Source organism: Schistocerca nitens, chromosome 7 (assembly GCF_023898315.1).
Source record: "Schistocerca nitens isolate TAMUIC-IGC-003100 chromosome 7, iqSchNite1.1, whole genome shotgun sequence".
Lineage (NCBI taxonomy): Eukaryota > Metazoa > Arthropoda > Insecta > Orthoptera > Acrididae > Schistocerca > Schistocerca nitens.
The window spans coordinates 451,116,628-451,132,724 of record NC_064620.1 but is presented as its reverse complement, the minus strand read 5'-3'; the positions used below and the strand labels follow the sequence as shown (position 1 = coordinate 451,132,724).

At 47.2% G+C, this 16,097-nt stretch overlaps 1 protein-coding gene across 1 annotated transcript in view; it reads right to left on the bottom strand.

Annotated features, from left to right (window-relative positions):
- Positions 1-12,980, bottom strand: part of LOC126195680 (formin-2-like) — a 247,096-nt gene extending 234,116 nt beyond the window's left edge. Inside the window, exon 1 of the mRNA XM_049934308.1 lies at positions 12,737-12,980. Within this exon, the coding sequence (XP_049790265.1) occupies positions 12,737-12,980 (244 nt within the window). The remainder of the gene's footprint in view (positions 1-12,736) is intronic.
- Between the last annotated feature and the right edge of the window lie 3,117 nt (positions 12,981-16,097).

Sequence of the window (16,097 nt, the reverse complement as noted above, 5' to 3'; positions counted from 1 at the left end):
ACGGCTTGCCATGCCATTTCCACCTGGCGCCTCAGTTGGACCAGCGTTCGTGCTGGACGTGCAGACCGCGTGAGACGACGCTTCATCCAGTCCCAAACATGCTCAATGGGGGACAGATCCGGAGATCTTGCTGGCCAGGGTAGTTGACTTACACCTTCTAGAGCACGTTGGGTGGCACGGGATACATGCGGACGTGCATTGTCCTGTTGGAACAGCAAGTTCCCTTGCCGGTCTAGGAATGGTAGAACGATGGGTTCGATGACGGTTTGGATGTACCGTGCACTATTCAGTGTCCCCTCGACGATCACCAGTGGTGTACGGCCAGTGTAGGAGATCGCTCCCCACACCATGATGCCGGGTGTTGGCCCTGTGTGCCTCGGTCGTATGCAGTCCTGATTGTGGCGCTCACCTGCACGGCGCCAAACACGCGTACGACCATCATTGGCACCAAGGCAGAAGCGACTCTCATCGCTGAAGACGACACGTCTCCATTCGTCCCTCCATTCACGCCTGTCGCGACACCACTGGAGGTGGGCTGCACGATGTTGGGGCGTGAGCGGAAGACGGCCTAACGGTGTGCGGGACCGTAGCCCAGCTTCATGGAGACGGTTGCGAATGGTCCTCGCCGATACCCCAGGAGCAACAGTGTCCCTAATTTGCTGGGAAGTGGCGGTGCGGTCCCCTACGGCACTGCATAGGATCCTACGGTCTTGGCGTGCATCCGTGCGTCGCTGCGGTCCGGTCCCAGGTCGACGGGCACGTGCACCTTCCGCCGACCACTGGCGACAACATCGATGTACTGTGGAGACCTCACACCCCACGTGTTGAGCAATTCGGCGGTACGTCCACCCGGCCTCCCGCATGCCCACTATACGCCCTCGCTCAAAGTCCGTCAACTGCACATACGGTTCACGTCCACGCTGTCGCGGCATGCTACCAGTGTTAAAGACTGCGATGGAGCTCCATATGCCACAGCAAACTGGCTGACACTGACGGCGGCGGTGCACAAATGCTGCGCAGCTAGCGCCATTCGACGGCCAACACCGCGGTTCCTGGTGTGTCCGCTGTGCCGTGCATGTGATCATTGCTTGTACAGCCCTCTCGCAGTGTCCGGAGCAAGTATGGTGGGTCTGACACACCGGTGTCAATGTGTTGTTTTTTCCATTTCCAGGAGTGTAGATGGACCAATAAAATAAGGAATGAGATGGCGCTCTGCACAATAAGCGAGGAGAGGAACATTTGGAAAACACTGATGAGAAGGGCAGACACGTGGTGACAGGAAATAGGTTACTGTAATATATCCAAAATAGGAACAGAAGATACTGGTTGCAGGTGTTACTCCCACTGGATAGTTGTTATTGTACCAAGCTGCACTGGGTTATGCTCTGTCTAATCAAAGAGAATGATGTTCGTACAAACACTTGGTATTCATTATTAATTGGCATTTAAGATACTTTGTGTTACCTAGGGTGGCCATTGCTGTGGGTGACTTAGAATAAGGATAAGTTACTGTTTTATGGCTTGATTTGATTATTGTATACCTCACTTGGCCCCTCATTTGAATGAGTGTTCTAGCACACTGTGTTATGCTGATTTGAATTTCAGATAGTGTAAATACTAGTCAGAACTTCAAATTACATGAGAGTATTTTTGCTCATGCTGATGTTTTTAAAGAAATGTATATATTATACACTTACCATCTTAAGGCCTGTTCTTGCTATTTGATCTTTTATATAAAATTTTTGCCTTATATTGTTTTAATAATTTTACAGTTTTGGGTTCTTACACAGTGTAGTAATAAAATATTAACAGGGGTTCCACTCTTGATCGGGTTTTGTTTTCAATGCATATTTTTGTGCTGACAATAAAAAATTTGTAATTTTTGGAATATTGTCATGTACGTACACCTATCGAACCCAACACCACTCCCACTATCATCGTTTTTATTTCAATCATGGTTACTGGAAACATGGAAATTACTGAGAATCTAGTAAACCTTCTGAACAAATTTTGAACTGCGCTGCCATCCACTGAAGTAACACAAATCAATATACTATCAGTGTTAACTAATGCTGTCTATAAATACAACTATTGGGTAAAGCTGTGTATTGACTTGCATGTCTCCAACAGAGGTATCTCTGTCTCAAACACAGTTTTAATACCCCCAGCAGTTTACATTGGAATGGAATCAGTAAAACATGAAATACTCTCCACCACCCACCATGTTGTGGTTTGTGGAGCATAGATGTAGAAGGAAACAATTTCATCTTGCTAAAGGAAAGTGCGTCTAACAATACTGCCACAAATTCTATAAAGTGGTTCCTGTCCAACACTCCAATGCAGCTGAAGACACTGAAGTCTCCTGATATAAAAACATTGAGAGTTTGTAAAACATCTTAAAATCATGATCCAAGAGCAATGATTTTTGCACATTGTAGCAATGGTGAACTAACTTCCAGTAGCGTAGGGCAAAATATTGACAAGTAGTCACCAAAAATGATAGAAGAAATTAATAAAATATTCCAAGTAGTACCTCAAAGAACACACAGCACACGGTATCTAATAAAAAGTATTCAGACAGCTTTATGTAATGTGGAATTAACCATCATCAGATGCCACAATAGGTGGTCCTACACATATGGATGAAGGCAGCGAGTACTGTGTTATAAGAAGAGGAACAGGACACTAGAGTGAGACAGAAAGGAGAGCTCAGTTACTTCAAATGTAGACTATCACTGAATGTCACCTGAGTAACAACTTCATCAAGTAGATTCCAATCCTTGTACAGCTGCCCAAGTCCACTGTTCGTGACATGGTTCTCAACATATGAAGGAACAACCACAGCTAAATCAATATGATGCAAACACAATATACTGATGGACAGGACCGTTAAGAATTATGGACAGAGTGTGTGTGTAAAATATCACATGAAATTGGCACAAGGAATCACTGTAGTTCCAAAATGCTAACAGTAGTCCAGCTTTCACAATGGCTGTGCATAACGAGTTAAAAATAATGGGGGACAGTGCTTGAGTACCTTTTCATAAGCCAAACACTTCTGTTGTCAGGGCCAAGTGACATTTGAAGTGGTGTAAAGAGAAATGCCAGTCATCAATGGATGACTGACAATGAGTAATTTGGGGTCCTGAATCACCCTATACTACGTAGCAATGCCGTGGAAGGTGTCGGGTTTAGCAGATATCTGGAGGAAATTACCAGCCATCATATGTAGTGCCAAGCGTGAAGTACAGACGAGATACTGTTGGAGTATGGGAGTGTTTTTCATGCTTAAGTAAACACAAGATTCTGGAGTATATGAACACATTTTATAGGATTTTACATTTGTACAGTAGATGATCAGTTTGGAAATGATGACTGGTTCGACTAGCATGACAATGCATCCTGCCACAAAGCAGCATCTTTGAGGCAATGCTTTGTGGACAATAATTTCCACAAAATGAACTGGCCTACCTAGAGTCCTGACCTGAGCACAATTGAACACCCTCGGGATGAGCTAGAATGTTGACCTCACTCCAGACCACAAAATACATCACTAGCTTCTCTGCTCTCAACTCTTGAGGAAGAATAGGTTTCCATTTCTCTGCCGATATTCAGACATGTCATTGAAAGTGTCCCTCAAAGACTTCAAGCCATCATAGAGGTGAAGGGTGCACACAACCCATATTTATGTCCACTAATATGGTGTGTGTTTACAAGGATGCTTAGTATGACAATGTATGCCAATTGTTTTCTTTAGGTTCTTTGTATTTCTATGTGGTACCAAGTATCAATACCAACCTACCAGCATCTTTAGGTTGGCAACAGAATTTGAAGTTTCAGTCAGACACCACAGGGGTTGCCTAGTATCTGGTGGACCCGATGGTGCACGCCCCATTAGCAGTGCCTCCAGTGGCTCTGGACTGTGAGTGCCCTCTGCCACCATGACTAAGGGTGGCCAGCAGCAAACACTCAAGCCATTGACACTTTGAGCTGCTTCACTATGACGTCATCACTCGTGGTTACTTCAGGAAGCATAGTCCTCACTGACATTGAGACAATTGGACGCTATTGCTTGCTGCATTGTTTGTAATGAGTCTTCATATGCCTGGTGAGAAACAAGTTAAGTAAATCTTCTATCAGTTGTGTTAACTTTTTGACTAATCATTTCTGCTCTGTCCAGCTTTCCTACGATGACAGCTGCTGCACACTCTGTAGTCCACGTCTCCTTACCATAGTGTATGAAATCATACACAATAGCTTAAGTAAGCTTAAAGTTGGTCTCGTAAAAACTGGACTGCAGCTGGTTATTAATAAATGTATGAAAAAATCCATCTGACTTTTTCTTTAAAATAGACAGTTTGGCCTTATGAGAAAACGTCTAACTAAACATAACAGAGAGTCCAGTTTTTCTGTTTTTGGATTTGGCAATGCTACAAGCCACATGGCAACAGTTCCATTACTGTCTCTGCAATGCTTTACTGATTCTATTATTTGTTGTTGCTAGTCCCTAAACAAAGACATTGTTATTAAAATAATGCTGGTTGGTTTTTCTCAATGTCTATAATAATCAAATATTTGAAAACAAACAAACATTTTATTTTAAGTTTTATTTAAATCCAAATATTTTAGCACTGCTGCTATGCCAAACTGATATTCCTTTGTTATTATCTGATTATTACTAAAAAGTGAGAAAAACCTCTTATAACCAAGACCAAACAAATAGCAAAAATTACTGATATCAGTTTTAACTGGTCAGTTTCTCCCATCCCTACCTCTCAGAACTGGTATGACTCCAACAGAAAGCACAGTAGCCTTAAAGCATTGAGGAATGGTCATCAGTGAAATGTGTTTCTTGGAGAGCAACACTGATTGCAGAGCAAGAGGAAATTAGTAGTTGTTCCAACAGGTGACAGTAATATCCATTACACTTTTATTGGGTCATCATGGTGAGAGTGTCCTCAATAGGTGTGAAAGGGCTAGGAGGACTGGTTACATCCCAGAATCATCATCCGTCACCATTGGGAATGGAACCACATCAACAAATCTTGGTTCAGAATCCACTGGCATTGGGGATATCTGGCACCTCTGGTGCCACCTGAGTAGCCTTCTCTCGATATTTCTTCTTCTCCTCCTCCTCCTCCTCCTCCACTTTCAGCAGTCAAGATTCTAGGGAAGGCTTGTCCACTGTGGGTGTAGGAATGGTCAAACTGGAGCCCAGAGACCCACAGTTTGTGAGTCTTTCAGGCCTCTAATCTGTGGACTTCTGTGGGGGAGGACAACCAAGTGGGAACCCTGTCACTGACAGTCCCTGGAGGAGGAATCTGAGTGGTTCCTGAAGGTCATGCTGCAAGAACTACAAGAGGGGAGGGCCTACTGCTTCCATGATTAAATTTACTAGCACAACTGCCAGACACTGATGTTGAGAGAGTAACACACCAGAACTGATTCTGACCTGGCCACAGTAGTGGAAAAAACTTGATGCCTTGGAGACTGGATACAACCAATTATATTTTTTCCTAACTTTGAAATATGAGATGTTCAGAAAGATTCAGTTCCTTTACTTTGCATTTGTTGGGTACGTTAGCAAAATTTGGAGATCGGGGAGGTTTTTTTTTTTTTTTTGGGGGGGGGGGGGGTTAAGGGCGCTCAACTGCTGAGGTCATTAGCGCCCAGTCACTGTTGTGAGAGCACATGGAATCTGGTAAAACTCAAGGGGATGGGGGGGGGGGGGGGGGACACCAGAAGGACCTGACAAAGATGCAGATAAAATAAGTAAAAAGGTTAAATGTCTTTGGACAAGCCAGTTAAAGTTATAAAACGCAGAATACGAGCAGCTGCTCGAGCGTCATCAGCTAAAACATCCGGTAAAGTAGATGGCAGGGACAGGACAACATGAAATTGACTAAAATGGGGACACGACAATAAAACATGGCGCACTGTTAATGCCTGACCACAAGGGCACTGCGGGGCTGGGTCACCGGAGAGCAGGTAGCGGTGGCTAAACCGGCAATGCCCAATCCGCAACCTGGTCAGAAGGACCTCCTCGCACCGAGATGGTCGGGAGGATGTTGTCCAAGCAGTTGGGAGCGGTTTTACTGCCCGGAGCTTGTTTCCTTGGAGGGATGACCAAGCATCCCACCACAACGACACAAGCCTCTTACAGACATCCCCATGAACGTCAGATGACGGGACACAATGGGAGGCTGGCCGAGGCAGGAGGACTGCAGCCTTGGCTGCAGCATCCGCAGCCTCATTCCCAGGCACTCCTACATGTCCGGGAACCCACAGAAAGCTGACAGAACCACCATTATCAGCGAAAGAATGGAGGGACTGCTGTATCCGTTGAATCAAGGGATGGACCGGAGAGGGAGCTCCAAGGCTCTGAAGAGCACTGAGTGAGTCAGAGCAGAGTACATACGATGAATGGCGGTGGCGGCGGGCATACTGAACGGCCTGATGGAGAGCAAAAAGCTCGGCCGTAAAGCTGGAACATTGGTCGAGGAGCCGGTATTTAATGGTGGCGGCCCCGACGACAAAGGCACAGCCGACACCATCGTCAGTTTTGGAGCCATCGGTGTAAATAAAGGTGTGACCGGCAAGTCGAGCACGAAGTTCGACAAACCGTGAGCAATACACTGCAGCCGGAGTACCCTCCTTCGGGAGTGAGCTGAGGTCGAGATAAATATGAACCGGAGCCTGGAGCCAAGGTGGTGTCGGGCTCTCACCCTCTCTGAAGGTGGTAGGGAGGGCAAAATCCAATTGTCGAAGCAGGCGATGAAAGCGGACTCCGGGGGGCAGCAGGGCAGACACATACAAACCGTACTGACGGTCGAGAGAATCGGCGAAGAAGGACTTGTAAGAGGGGTGGTCGGGCATAGACAACAGCCGGCAGGCATACCGACACAGCAGTACGTCGCGCCGGTAGGTCAATGCTAACTCGGCAACTTCAGCATAAAGACTCTCGACAGGACTAGTGTAGAAGGCTCCGGTCGCAAGACGTATCCCCCGATGGTGGATGGAGTTGAGCCGGCGTAAGAGGGATGGCCGAGCGGACGAGTAGACGAAGCTCCCATAATCCAGCTTCGATCGGACTATGGACCGATACAAGTGAAGCAGGACAGTGCGATCCGCTCCCCAAGATGAACCGCTAAGAACTCTGAGGACATTAAGGGAACGTGTACAACGGGCCGCCAAATAAGAGATATGTGGAGACCAACACAGTTTCCTGTCCAACGTGAGCCCTAGAAACTTAGTTGTGTCCACGAATGGGAGAATAACGGGACCGAGAGGTAAGGATGGCGGAAGGAACGCTTTATATCGCCAAAAGTTGATACAAACCGTCTTCTCTTCAGAGAACCGGAAGCCATTTGCCACGCTCCATGAGTAGAGGCTGTCTAGACAACGCTGAAGGCAGCACTCCAGGAGGCATGTTCTCTGGGCACTGCAGTAGATTGCGAAGTCATCGACAAAGAGAGAGCCTGAGACATTAGGTGGAATGCAATCCATAATTGGATTGATCGCGATGGCAAAAAGGGCTACGCTCAAGACGGAGCCCTGAGGCACTCCGTTCTCCTGGAGGAAGACGTCGGACAATACGGAACCCACACGTACCCTAAACTTTCGATCCGTTAAAAAGGAATCAATAAAAAGGGGCAGGCGACCGCGTAGGCCCCACCTGTGCATAGTGCGGAGGATACCTCCTCTCCAACAGGTATCATAAGCCTTCTCCAAGTCGAAGAACACGGCTACCGTTTGGCGCCTTCGCAAAAAGTTGTTCACGATGAATGTCGACAAGGTCACAAGGTGGTCAACAGCGGAGCAGCGGCGACGAAAGCCGCATTGGACATTAGTAAGTAGCCGTCGAGATTCAAGAATCCAGACTAACCGAGCATTAACCATGCGCTCCATCACCTTACAGACACAGCTTGTAAGAGAAATGGGGCGGTAACTAGAAGGAAGGTGTCTGTCCTTCCCGGGTTTGGGTATAGGAACAACAACGGCGTCACGCCAACGCATGGGGACTTGACCTTCGGTCCAGACGCGATTGTAGGTACGAAGAAGGAAGCTTTTGCCCGCCAGAGAAAGGTGTGCCAGCATCTGAACGTGAATGGCATCTGGCCCCGGAGCAGAGGACCGGGACAGTGCAAGCGCACGTTCGAGTTCCCGCATAGTAAAGGGGGCATTATAAGTTTCCAGATTCAGCGAGTGGAAGGAAGGTCGCCGAGCCTCTTCTGCCTCTTTCCTGGGAAGGAAGGCAGGATGGTAATGGGCGGAGCTTGAAACCTCCGTGAAAAAGCGGCCAAAGGCGTTGGAGACAGCCACAGGATCAACAAGGACCTCATTACCTGAGGTCAGGCCAGGTACCGAGGAGTGGGCCTTAATGCCCGACAGCCGGCGCAGGCTACCCCAAACGACAGAAGAGGGAGTAAAACTGTTAAAGGAGCTGGTGAAAGAGGCCCAACAAGCTTTTTTGCTGTCTTTGCTGACTCTACGGCATTGCACTTGGAGTCGTTTGTATTCAATACAATTCGCCAACGTAGGATGGCGGCGAAAGGTGCGTAAAGCACGTCGTCGAGCACGGATAGCGTCCCTACAAGCCTCGTTCCACCAGGGGATGGAAATGCGACGTGAAGAAGAAGTAGTACGAGGAATGGAACGTTTGGCAGCATTGATGATAACAGCCATGAGGTATTCGACCTGACTGTCACAACTGGGAAAATCGTGGTCCGGAAAGGTCGCCAGGGAGGAGTAAAGTCCCCAGTCAGCTTTCAGTATGTTCCAGCTCGAAGGACGTGGGGATGGGGTGTGGTGCAGGAGACGAACGACACAGGGGAAGTGGTCGCTCGAATAGGTGTCAGAAAGGACATACCACTCGAACCGACGGGCAAGAGTGGTAGAACAGATAGAGAGGTCCAAGTGGGAGTAGGTATGAGTAGAGTCCGAGAGGAAAGTCGGGGCGCCAGTATTGAGGCAGACAAGATTGAGATGGTTGAAGACATCCGCCAAGAGTGAGCCTCTTTGACAGGATGCAGGAGAGCCCCAAAGGGGATGATGGGCATTGAAGTCGCCAAACAATAAAAACGGCGGGGGAAGCTGAACGATCAGGTGCATCATGTCAGCCCGACTAACAGCAGATGACGGTGGAGTGTAGATGGTACAAACTGAAAAAGTAAAAGCAGAAAGAGTAATGCGGACAGCTACTGCTTGGAGTGGGGTGGTCAATGGGATGGGATGGTAATAGACATCGTCCCGAACGAGCAACATGACCCCACCATGAGCTGGGACACCGTCCACAGGGGTGAGGTCATACCGCTCCGAGGTATAGTGGGTAAAGGCAATATGGTCAGTCGGGCGCAACTTGGTTTCCTGGAGACCAAGGACGAGCGGACAGTGCAGGCGGAGGAGCAGTTGTAATTCCTCCCGATTAGATCGAATACCTCTTATGTTCCAATGAAACAACGCCATCGCTAGTCAAAAAGTTGGGGGAACGAGACGGGGGAAGAGCTGGTCACCTCGACGGCCGCGGAGGGCCAGGTTGCGAGGGAACAACGCTACAACCGACGGGAGGCAGATCCGGTTCCATCGACTCGTCGCCAGCTGCGGCCGCTGTCCCTGGTTGTGTAGGAGGGGCAGCATCATTTGCCGACAAAAGGCCAGCTGAGCGCCTGGCAGCAGAGCGTCCCGGCAAAACTGAGGACGGCCGGGAGCAGCGACTCACGGATGGAGCGTCAGACGAAACATGCCGGGGTGGAGAGGGGGATAGAGACTTCTTCTTGGAGGCCTTCTTGGAAGGCCGAGGAGGCACAGGGATGGTGGGCTGGACCCAAAGAAGGTCCTCACGCGCGGGGTCCGTTTTGGAATGCTGGACCTCGGAAGCTGGGGTCCGGAACATTTCCCCGATGGACGCCTGAGAAGAGGATCACTTCTCAGGTGGCGTGGGGGCAGGAGGAGGAGGAAGGGTGGCCCCTGAGGCAGAGGGGGTGGGGGCCATGGGGGAGATCGGGGAGGTGGAATGGTCATTTCCACAACTGACACAATACACTGTTAGTGCCCACTGTGAATTTTTGTGAAGTGGTTCGACACAGTCTCCACAAAGTGGATCATACGTGTACTAGGAAGACACATCCTAACCGCTGGCATTTAAAACACCTCACTGGGGTAGAAAATGTGGCTTCACATCATTGCAGTAACACATGATTTTGACCTTTTCTAAAAGGAATCCACTCAGATGTGAGGATGAATGCACTAGTGCCTTACTTCTTGTCAGGTGAGCCTCTCCAAACATGGTATACAGAGATACAGAGTGGATGCCTTGCCTATCCAAGTATTCATAGGCAGAGAGAGAGAGAGAGAGAGAGAGAGAGAGAGAGAGAGAGAGAGAGAGAGAGTGTGTGTGTGTGTGTGTGTGTGTGTGTGTGTGTGTGTGTGTGTGTGTGTGTGTTTTACCTCTCTGCGATGTGAGGTCTTTTACAGGAAGACAAACTACAGTTGTCTTCAAAATGCAAATACTGCACAGATAACTAGCAGTCGGGTGGAGCTGGTGCTTTTCAATCCATGGTTGGCAATATCTCTGTATCATCATCATCATCATCATCATACCAGACGTCTCTGACATTTGTGGACCTGATCTGAGATTGGATATTTTTTCTAACTTAAAGCCACACTGCTCGAGACTATTAGACATGCATTGGGTGTTGTCCCAATTTAGGATTTGGTAACGCTGGGTTGTTGGCTGTCTTTAAACTTCTCTGGTATAACTGTATTGTTGGTATAATAGGGTGATGCAGCTGGGTGCTGCCCTTCATGGATGGGCACTTATTGGTGCTGTGTTAGCCAGCAACTGGTGAAGATGGAGAAACTCTGTGACAGTGTAAAGAACCATGATGATTATCTTTTAAGAGTATTTCAGAGATATGCATACACTACATCAGGATTACACAAGACCTGATCCATCTATGTACTGATGTTACCAGTCATGTTTTCCAAACACTATCACAAGATGATCTCTCTCAGTGCGCATGGGAATAGCACTCTCCTCATGCTTGCCCAGCTAACTGTGCGGCTACTGGTCACATTATTTACACTGCTTTCTCTGAGACTCAGCTTACAAAATTAAGTAAAACTGGAGGAATTGAAGCTGACATGGAGCTTTACTGCCAGCTCTGCTTATATGCCGTTGATGCATGATGCAGGATGTTTGGGAAATTACAGTGGCACCATATGTTCTCACCAACTTGGTGGCTTGAGTTGTGTAGGTGTAGAGGAATTTCATTTACAGATAATTCCAAAGAATGGTTGCTTGGCCACAAATCTGGAAACACAACCACAAAATATATATGAGTATGCTTACAGAGTAACCAGAAGTTAACAACCATTTAAAACTGCTATTACAAAAAGCTTTCGGCACTGTTAAGATTAATTTTGTCTCCACAGTTCTTTTGCTTGTGACTTGTAGGAAGAAAGATTAGGTTAACCCTCCATCAATGGCAAGGTCCGTAGAGATTGGTCATAATCTCATATGACGCTGAGAAGGATATCAGTTGTCCCCCTTTCCAATAGACCATTCCAGCACTCACCTTACTAGACGTAGGCTGCGTTAACAGTGGCACAACAGCTGTCAGATGCCCTTGCCAAAGGTCACCTGACAGCATTGGATGACAGCTTGGTCACAGTGCATCTGATCTCTTTCATCGTTTTCGGTGTGGTCAATCAGAATAGGTTAGAATCTAGTCTATGTATGAATTAGGTTATATTTTAACCTCCATGAGTGGGATCTATTAAAAGGGTGCTGAATGAGCTGTATCTGCCTCAAAAAGAACATTTTGATTACAGTATATTCTAACTTCAGTTACTGGAATTACCAGACAAGTTTTACAAAATACCCATGTATTACAAAAATATGTAGTTTCAATGAATCATCATATTAAGGACCTCTCCAAAACATGTTGTTCAGAGTATGGTTTATAGTGGAACAGTGGTGACTTTAGCACATTTTGGTTAATTTATGTGGTGAAAGTAGGTGTTTCTACACTGTGATGAATGGATAAAATTTGTGTGTGAGTAAGCAAGTATTATTTATGTAACTCTTCAGGCTTTCCCAGTGAGATCTTGACATGTGGAATAATTGGGTCTACAGCCAGATGTTTGTGTCGCTCTGGCACAATATTTCAGCCACATAACTCGTTGCCCTCTTCAGGTGCTACCTGAGACTGCCGTATTGGAGGATCTTGTCCAGTATTTATGCCCAGTGTTGTGGCGTAACAAGCTAGCTACGCCACACTGAGAAGGAAGCCGAAAGGCATGCGCTAAGCTACAGCAGGATGGCTTGAAGTCTGGAACAGGATACATATTGAATACTATAAAGAAAATACGTAGCTGTGGAATATACTTAACTTTTAATCAATCCTTGTGATTGATCTCTCTTGACTATACAAATGAGACTCGTAAGATACATGCACTGATACAATTGGCGCCTTGCTAAGTTGTAGCCATTAACTTAGCTGAAGGCTATTCGAACTGTCTCTCGGCAAATGAGAGCAAAGGCTTCGTCAGTATAGTCGCTAGCAACGTCGTCTTACAACTGGGGCGAGTTCTCGTACGTCTCTCGAGACCTGCCGTGTGGTGGCGCTCGGTCTGCGATCACACAGTGGCAACACGCGGGTCCGACATGTACTAATGGACCGCGCCGATTTAAGCTACCACCTAGCAAGTGTGGTGTCTGGCAGTGACACCACACCCAGAGGGTGCTGGGTGCTCTCTTTGCCATCCGCGCCCACCTGGCGCTGCTTGTAATATGTTGTCTCTTCCCCGGTGCTCCCTCTGACGTCCGCGCCCGACTTGGTCGCCATCTGTGGCAGCTCTCTGACGCCTGTCCTGTGGCGGGCGTTCCATTCATGGTCCATGCCCGCCAGGTGCTGCTCATGAGGTTTTGGCCCCTTCCTGGTGCTCCCACAGAAGTCCGCACCCGGCTCGTCCACCATCTGTGGTCATGGCAGCTGTCTGGGCCCGGACCTGCGTTTGGCATTCTGTTCGTGGTCCGCGCCCACTTGGTGCTGCTCCTGAGGTGTTGGCACTTCCCTGGTGCTCTGATGGATGTCTGCGCCTGCCTCGTCCACCATCTGCAGTTGTGGCAGCTGTCTGAGGCCTGTCATGTTGGGCGCTCTGTTGTCTCTTCCCCGGTGCCCCCTCGGACGTCTGCGCCTGACTTGGTATCCATATGTGGCAGCTCTCTGAGGCCCGTCCTTTGTTGGGCGCTCCATTCGCGGTCCGTGCCCACCTGGCGCTGCTCCTGAGGTTTTGGCACTTCCCTGGTGCTCCAACGGTCGTCCGTGCTCGGCTCGTCCATCATCTGCGGCCATGGCAGCTGTCAGAGGTATGTATTATAGTGTCTTTTTAGGGCACTTGCTCAAAGCATAGCCCCAAAATTCAATACAGAAAAAATTAAAAAATTTGTAGTATTTGGGGTGCAAGAGTGAAAATATTACCTTCTAATTAGCATTTAGGGCATGGTAAATAACATCCAATATAGCACAGAAAAACGTTGGAACTGTACTTTTAAAAATGCGGTATTGGCACAATCACTGGAAAGATGTAATCACCAGATCAAATTTTTTAATATAGCTCAAATCACACCTACATAATCTGTGGTACAAGTTTTCTTGTACTGCATCAAGCTTAAATCACCTTGGGCTTCTGAAGACACCAAGGGAGCAATGCACTCTATCCCTGGATGTGTATTCAAATGTCCAATAGATCCAGATCCCTGAGACAGTCAGCAGCACGTATCCAAAATGGCTTGATTGCATGGGGCCATTTCCTGAACAGCTGTTCAAAGTTGGGCTTGACCACTGCACTAAATGTCAATGACCAAGGTGACATAGATTTTCAGTGCCTGTCGAGCCAAAAGGATACGTCACCAAATCCAGAGTGGTGGTTCACTAGCCTTTGAACAGACCAAAGGCTCCAGTCAATATCTGAATGCACTCATAGTGGACAACATCTAAGATCCTCAGGCAGGAAAAATGTGGTGATCCATAGACCATGCTGCCATAATATGAACATGATAGAACAAATGCCCTATAAAACTGCAGGAAGTGGGACCTGTCAGCTCCCTACGATTTTCTCCTAAGGCATTTCAAAACATTCAATGGCTGGAAGCCCTTCGTTCATAGGTCTTTTGGGTGTGGGAACCAAGTTTCTTTTTAGGCAAAGAATAAACAAAGAAGTGCACAGTTTCCTGAAAATTTAAAATAATATATCCCATTATGAGCACTGGATGGTTAAAACTTCAACAACCACAGTTAAAACTGGCACATGCAGTCTTCTCTGATGAGAAGGGAAAACTAGTTGTCTTGGCCCAGGTTTCTAGCCTCCTGATGGTAAGTTGTAGCCACCTTATCGTCACTGTAAGATCACAGGAAGTGTAGAAGATTATTAAGTAATTCACAATCTAAGAGCATTTTACAGGGATCCTGACTGCAGAGGAAATGCCATTGTTAGTAATGGCAAACAATGTGACACTGAGTACACTGCCTTGGGGGACCCCATTTACCTGAACATAGCAGTCAGAGAAGGCATCATCAATCAAGGCGGCATAGTGGTTAGCACACTGGACTCACATTTGGGATGATGACTGGTCAAACCTGCATCTCACCATTCTGATTTAGGTTTTCCATGCTTTACCTAAATCGCTTCAGGCAAGTGCCAGGATTGTTGCTTTGAAAGAGCACAGCCGACTTCCTTCCCCATCTTTCCCTAATCCAATGGAACCAATCTCACTGTTTGTTCCCCTCCCAAAATTAACCAATCTATCAGACTAGGCATCATCAACATGGTATCGAAAGAGCTGGTCCTCGAGGGAGGACTGGATAAGAAGTGGTAGCTGTCCATGTAGTCCTCATTGATGCAGTTGGTGAAGGATGATGTACCTCCAAGTAGTGTTTTATGCTTGTTCAAGGTCAGCAAACATGCAAACCAGATGGTTTTGGTGTAAGAAGAACTCCTGTGTCGTCATCTCCAGTAGAATTAAATTGCCAAGGTAGGAGCAGTAGTGCCTGAAATTGCACTAGGAGTGGCTCAGTTGATCTCAGGATTCGAGCAGCCAGATGAGGTAGTGGCTGATTGTGCATTCAGGAGTCTTACACATAGAACTGGTAATAGCTACACTCTGGTAACTTTTAGGAGTCCTTACCTGGTTTCCATAATGAAATTAATATTACCTCCTTCCAATTCATAGGGTACTGTCCATCAAATCAGATATGATTGAAACGAGAGAGGAGCTGTCCTTTAGCTCCAGGGCAGAGATGATGGAGGATGGCACAATGAATCTCAATTGGAGTAGTGTATCTGGCCATGGACAGAGCTAATTCCAGCTCCCACATGAAGAACGGAAGGATGTGGACTTCCTCATTGTATGAGAAGAAATGGAGCTTCCTCATCTCTGCACTCCTAATGAACAGCTGAAATGCAGCAGCTTATCTGGATGATGCAGTGACTGTAAAAAAGTGTTCAGCTAACACCTGAGCCATGTCTTTACGCATATTCACCAAGACTGCATTTCTCGACAAGGCTGTCATGGGATGTGTACTGCCCTTGCCTCAAATCCGCCTTATTGATTCCCAAACTTGTGCAGTGGAAGTGGACCGATTAATGGACGTTGCAAATTTCTTCCAGGAATCCCTCCTCCAGTCTTATCACTTGCCTCACATGTGCTCTCACAGATCTGAGGGTGTGAAGGTTTTCTGTGGTTGGATTGTGTTTGAAGTTCCTTAGAGCTATTTGTTTGGTTCTGATTGCCAATTGACAGTCATCATTCCACCAAGGTACAGGTCTTCGTCTGAGGTGGTTGCCAGACTGGGGATGGACCCTGCAGCTGTCCGTTGGATCTCACAAGTGAAATGGACCACTATCTCCTGTATACAATCCTTTTGTTCAAAAATAGCCAGTTGACTTTACAGCAACCAATTTGCCCTTCGAATCGTCCATCTTCATGGTCTCCTGTCGATCACCTTCCAAGTTGGCAGACAGATCCACACTGGGAAGTGGTCACTAGAATGTAAATCTGTAGACACTTCCCACTGAACCAAATCTGCAATAGC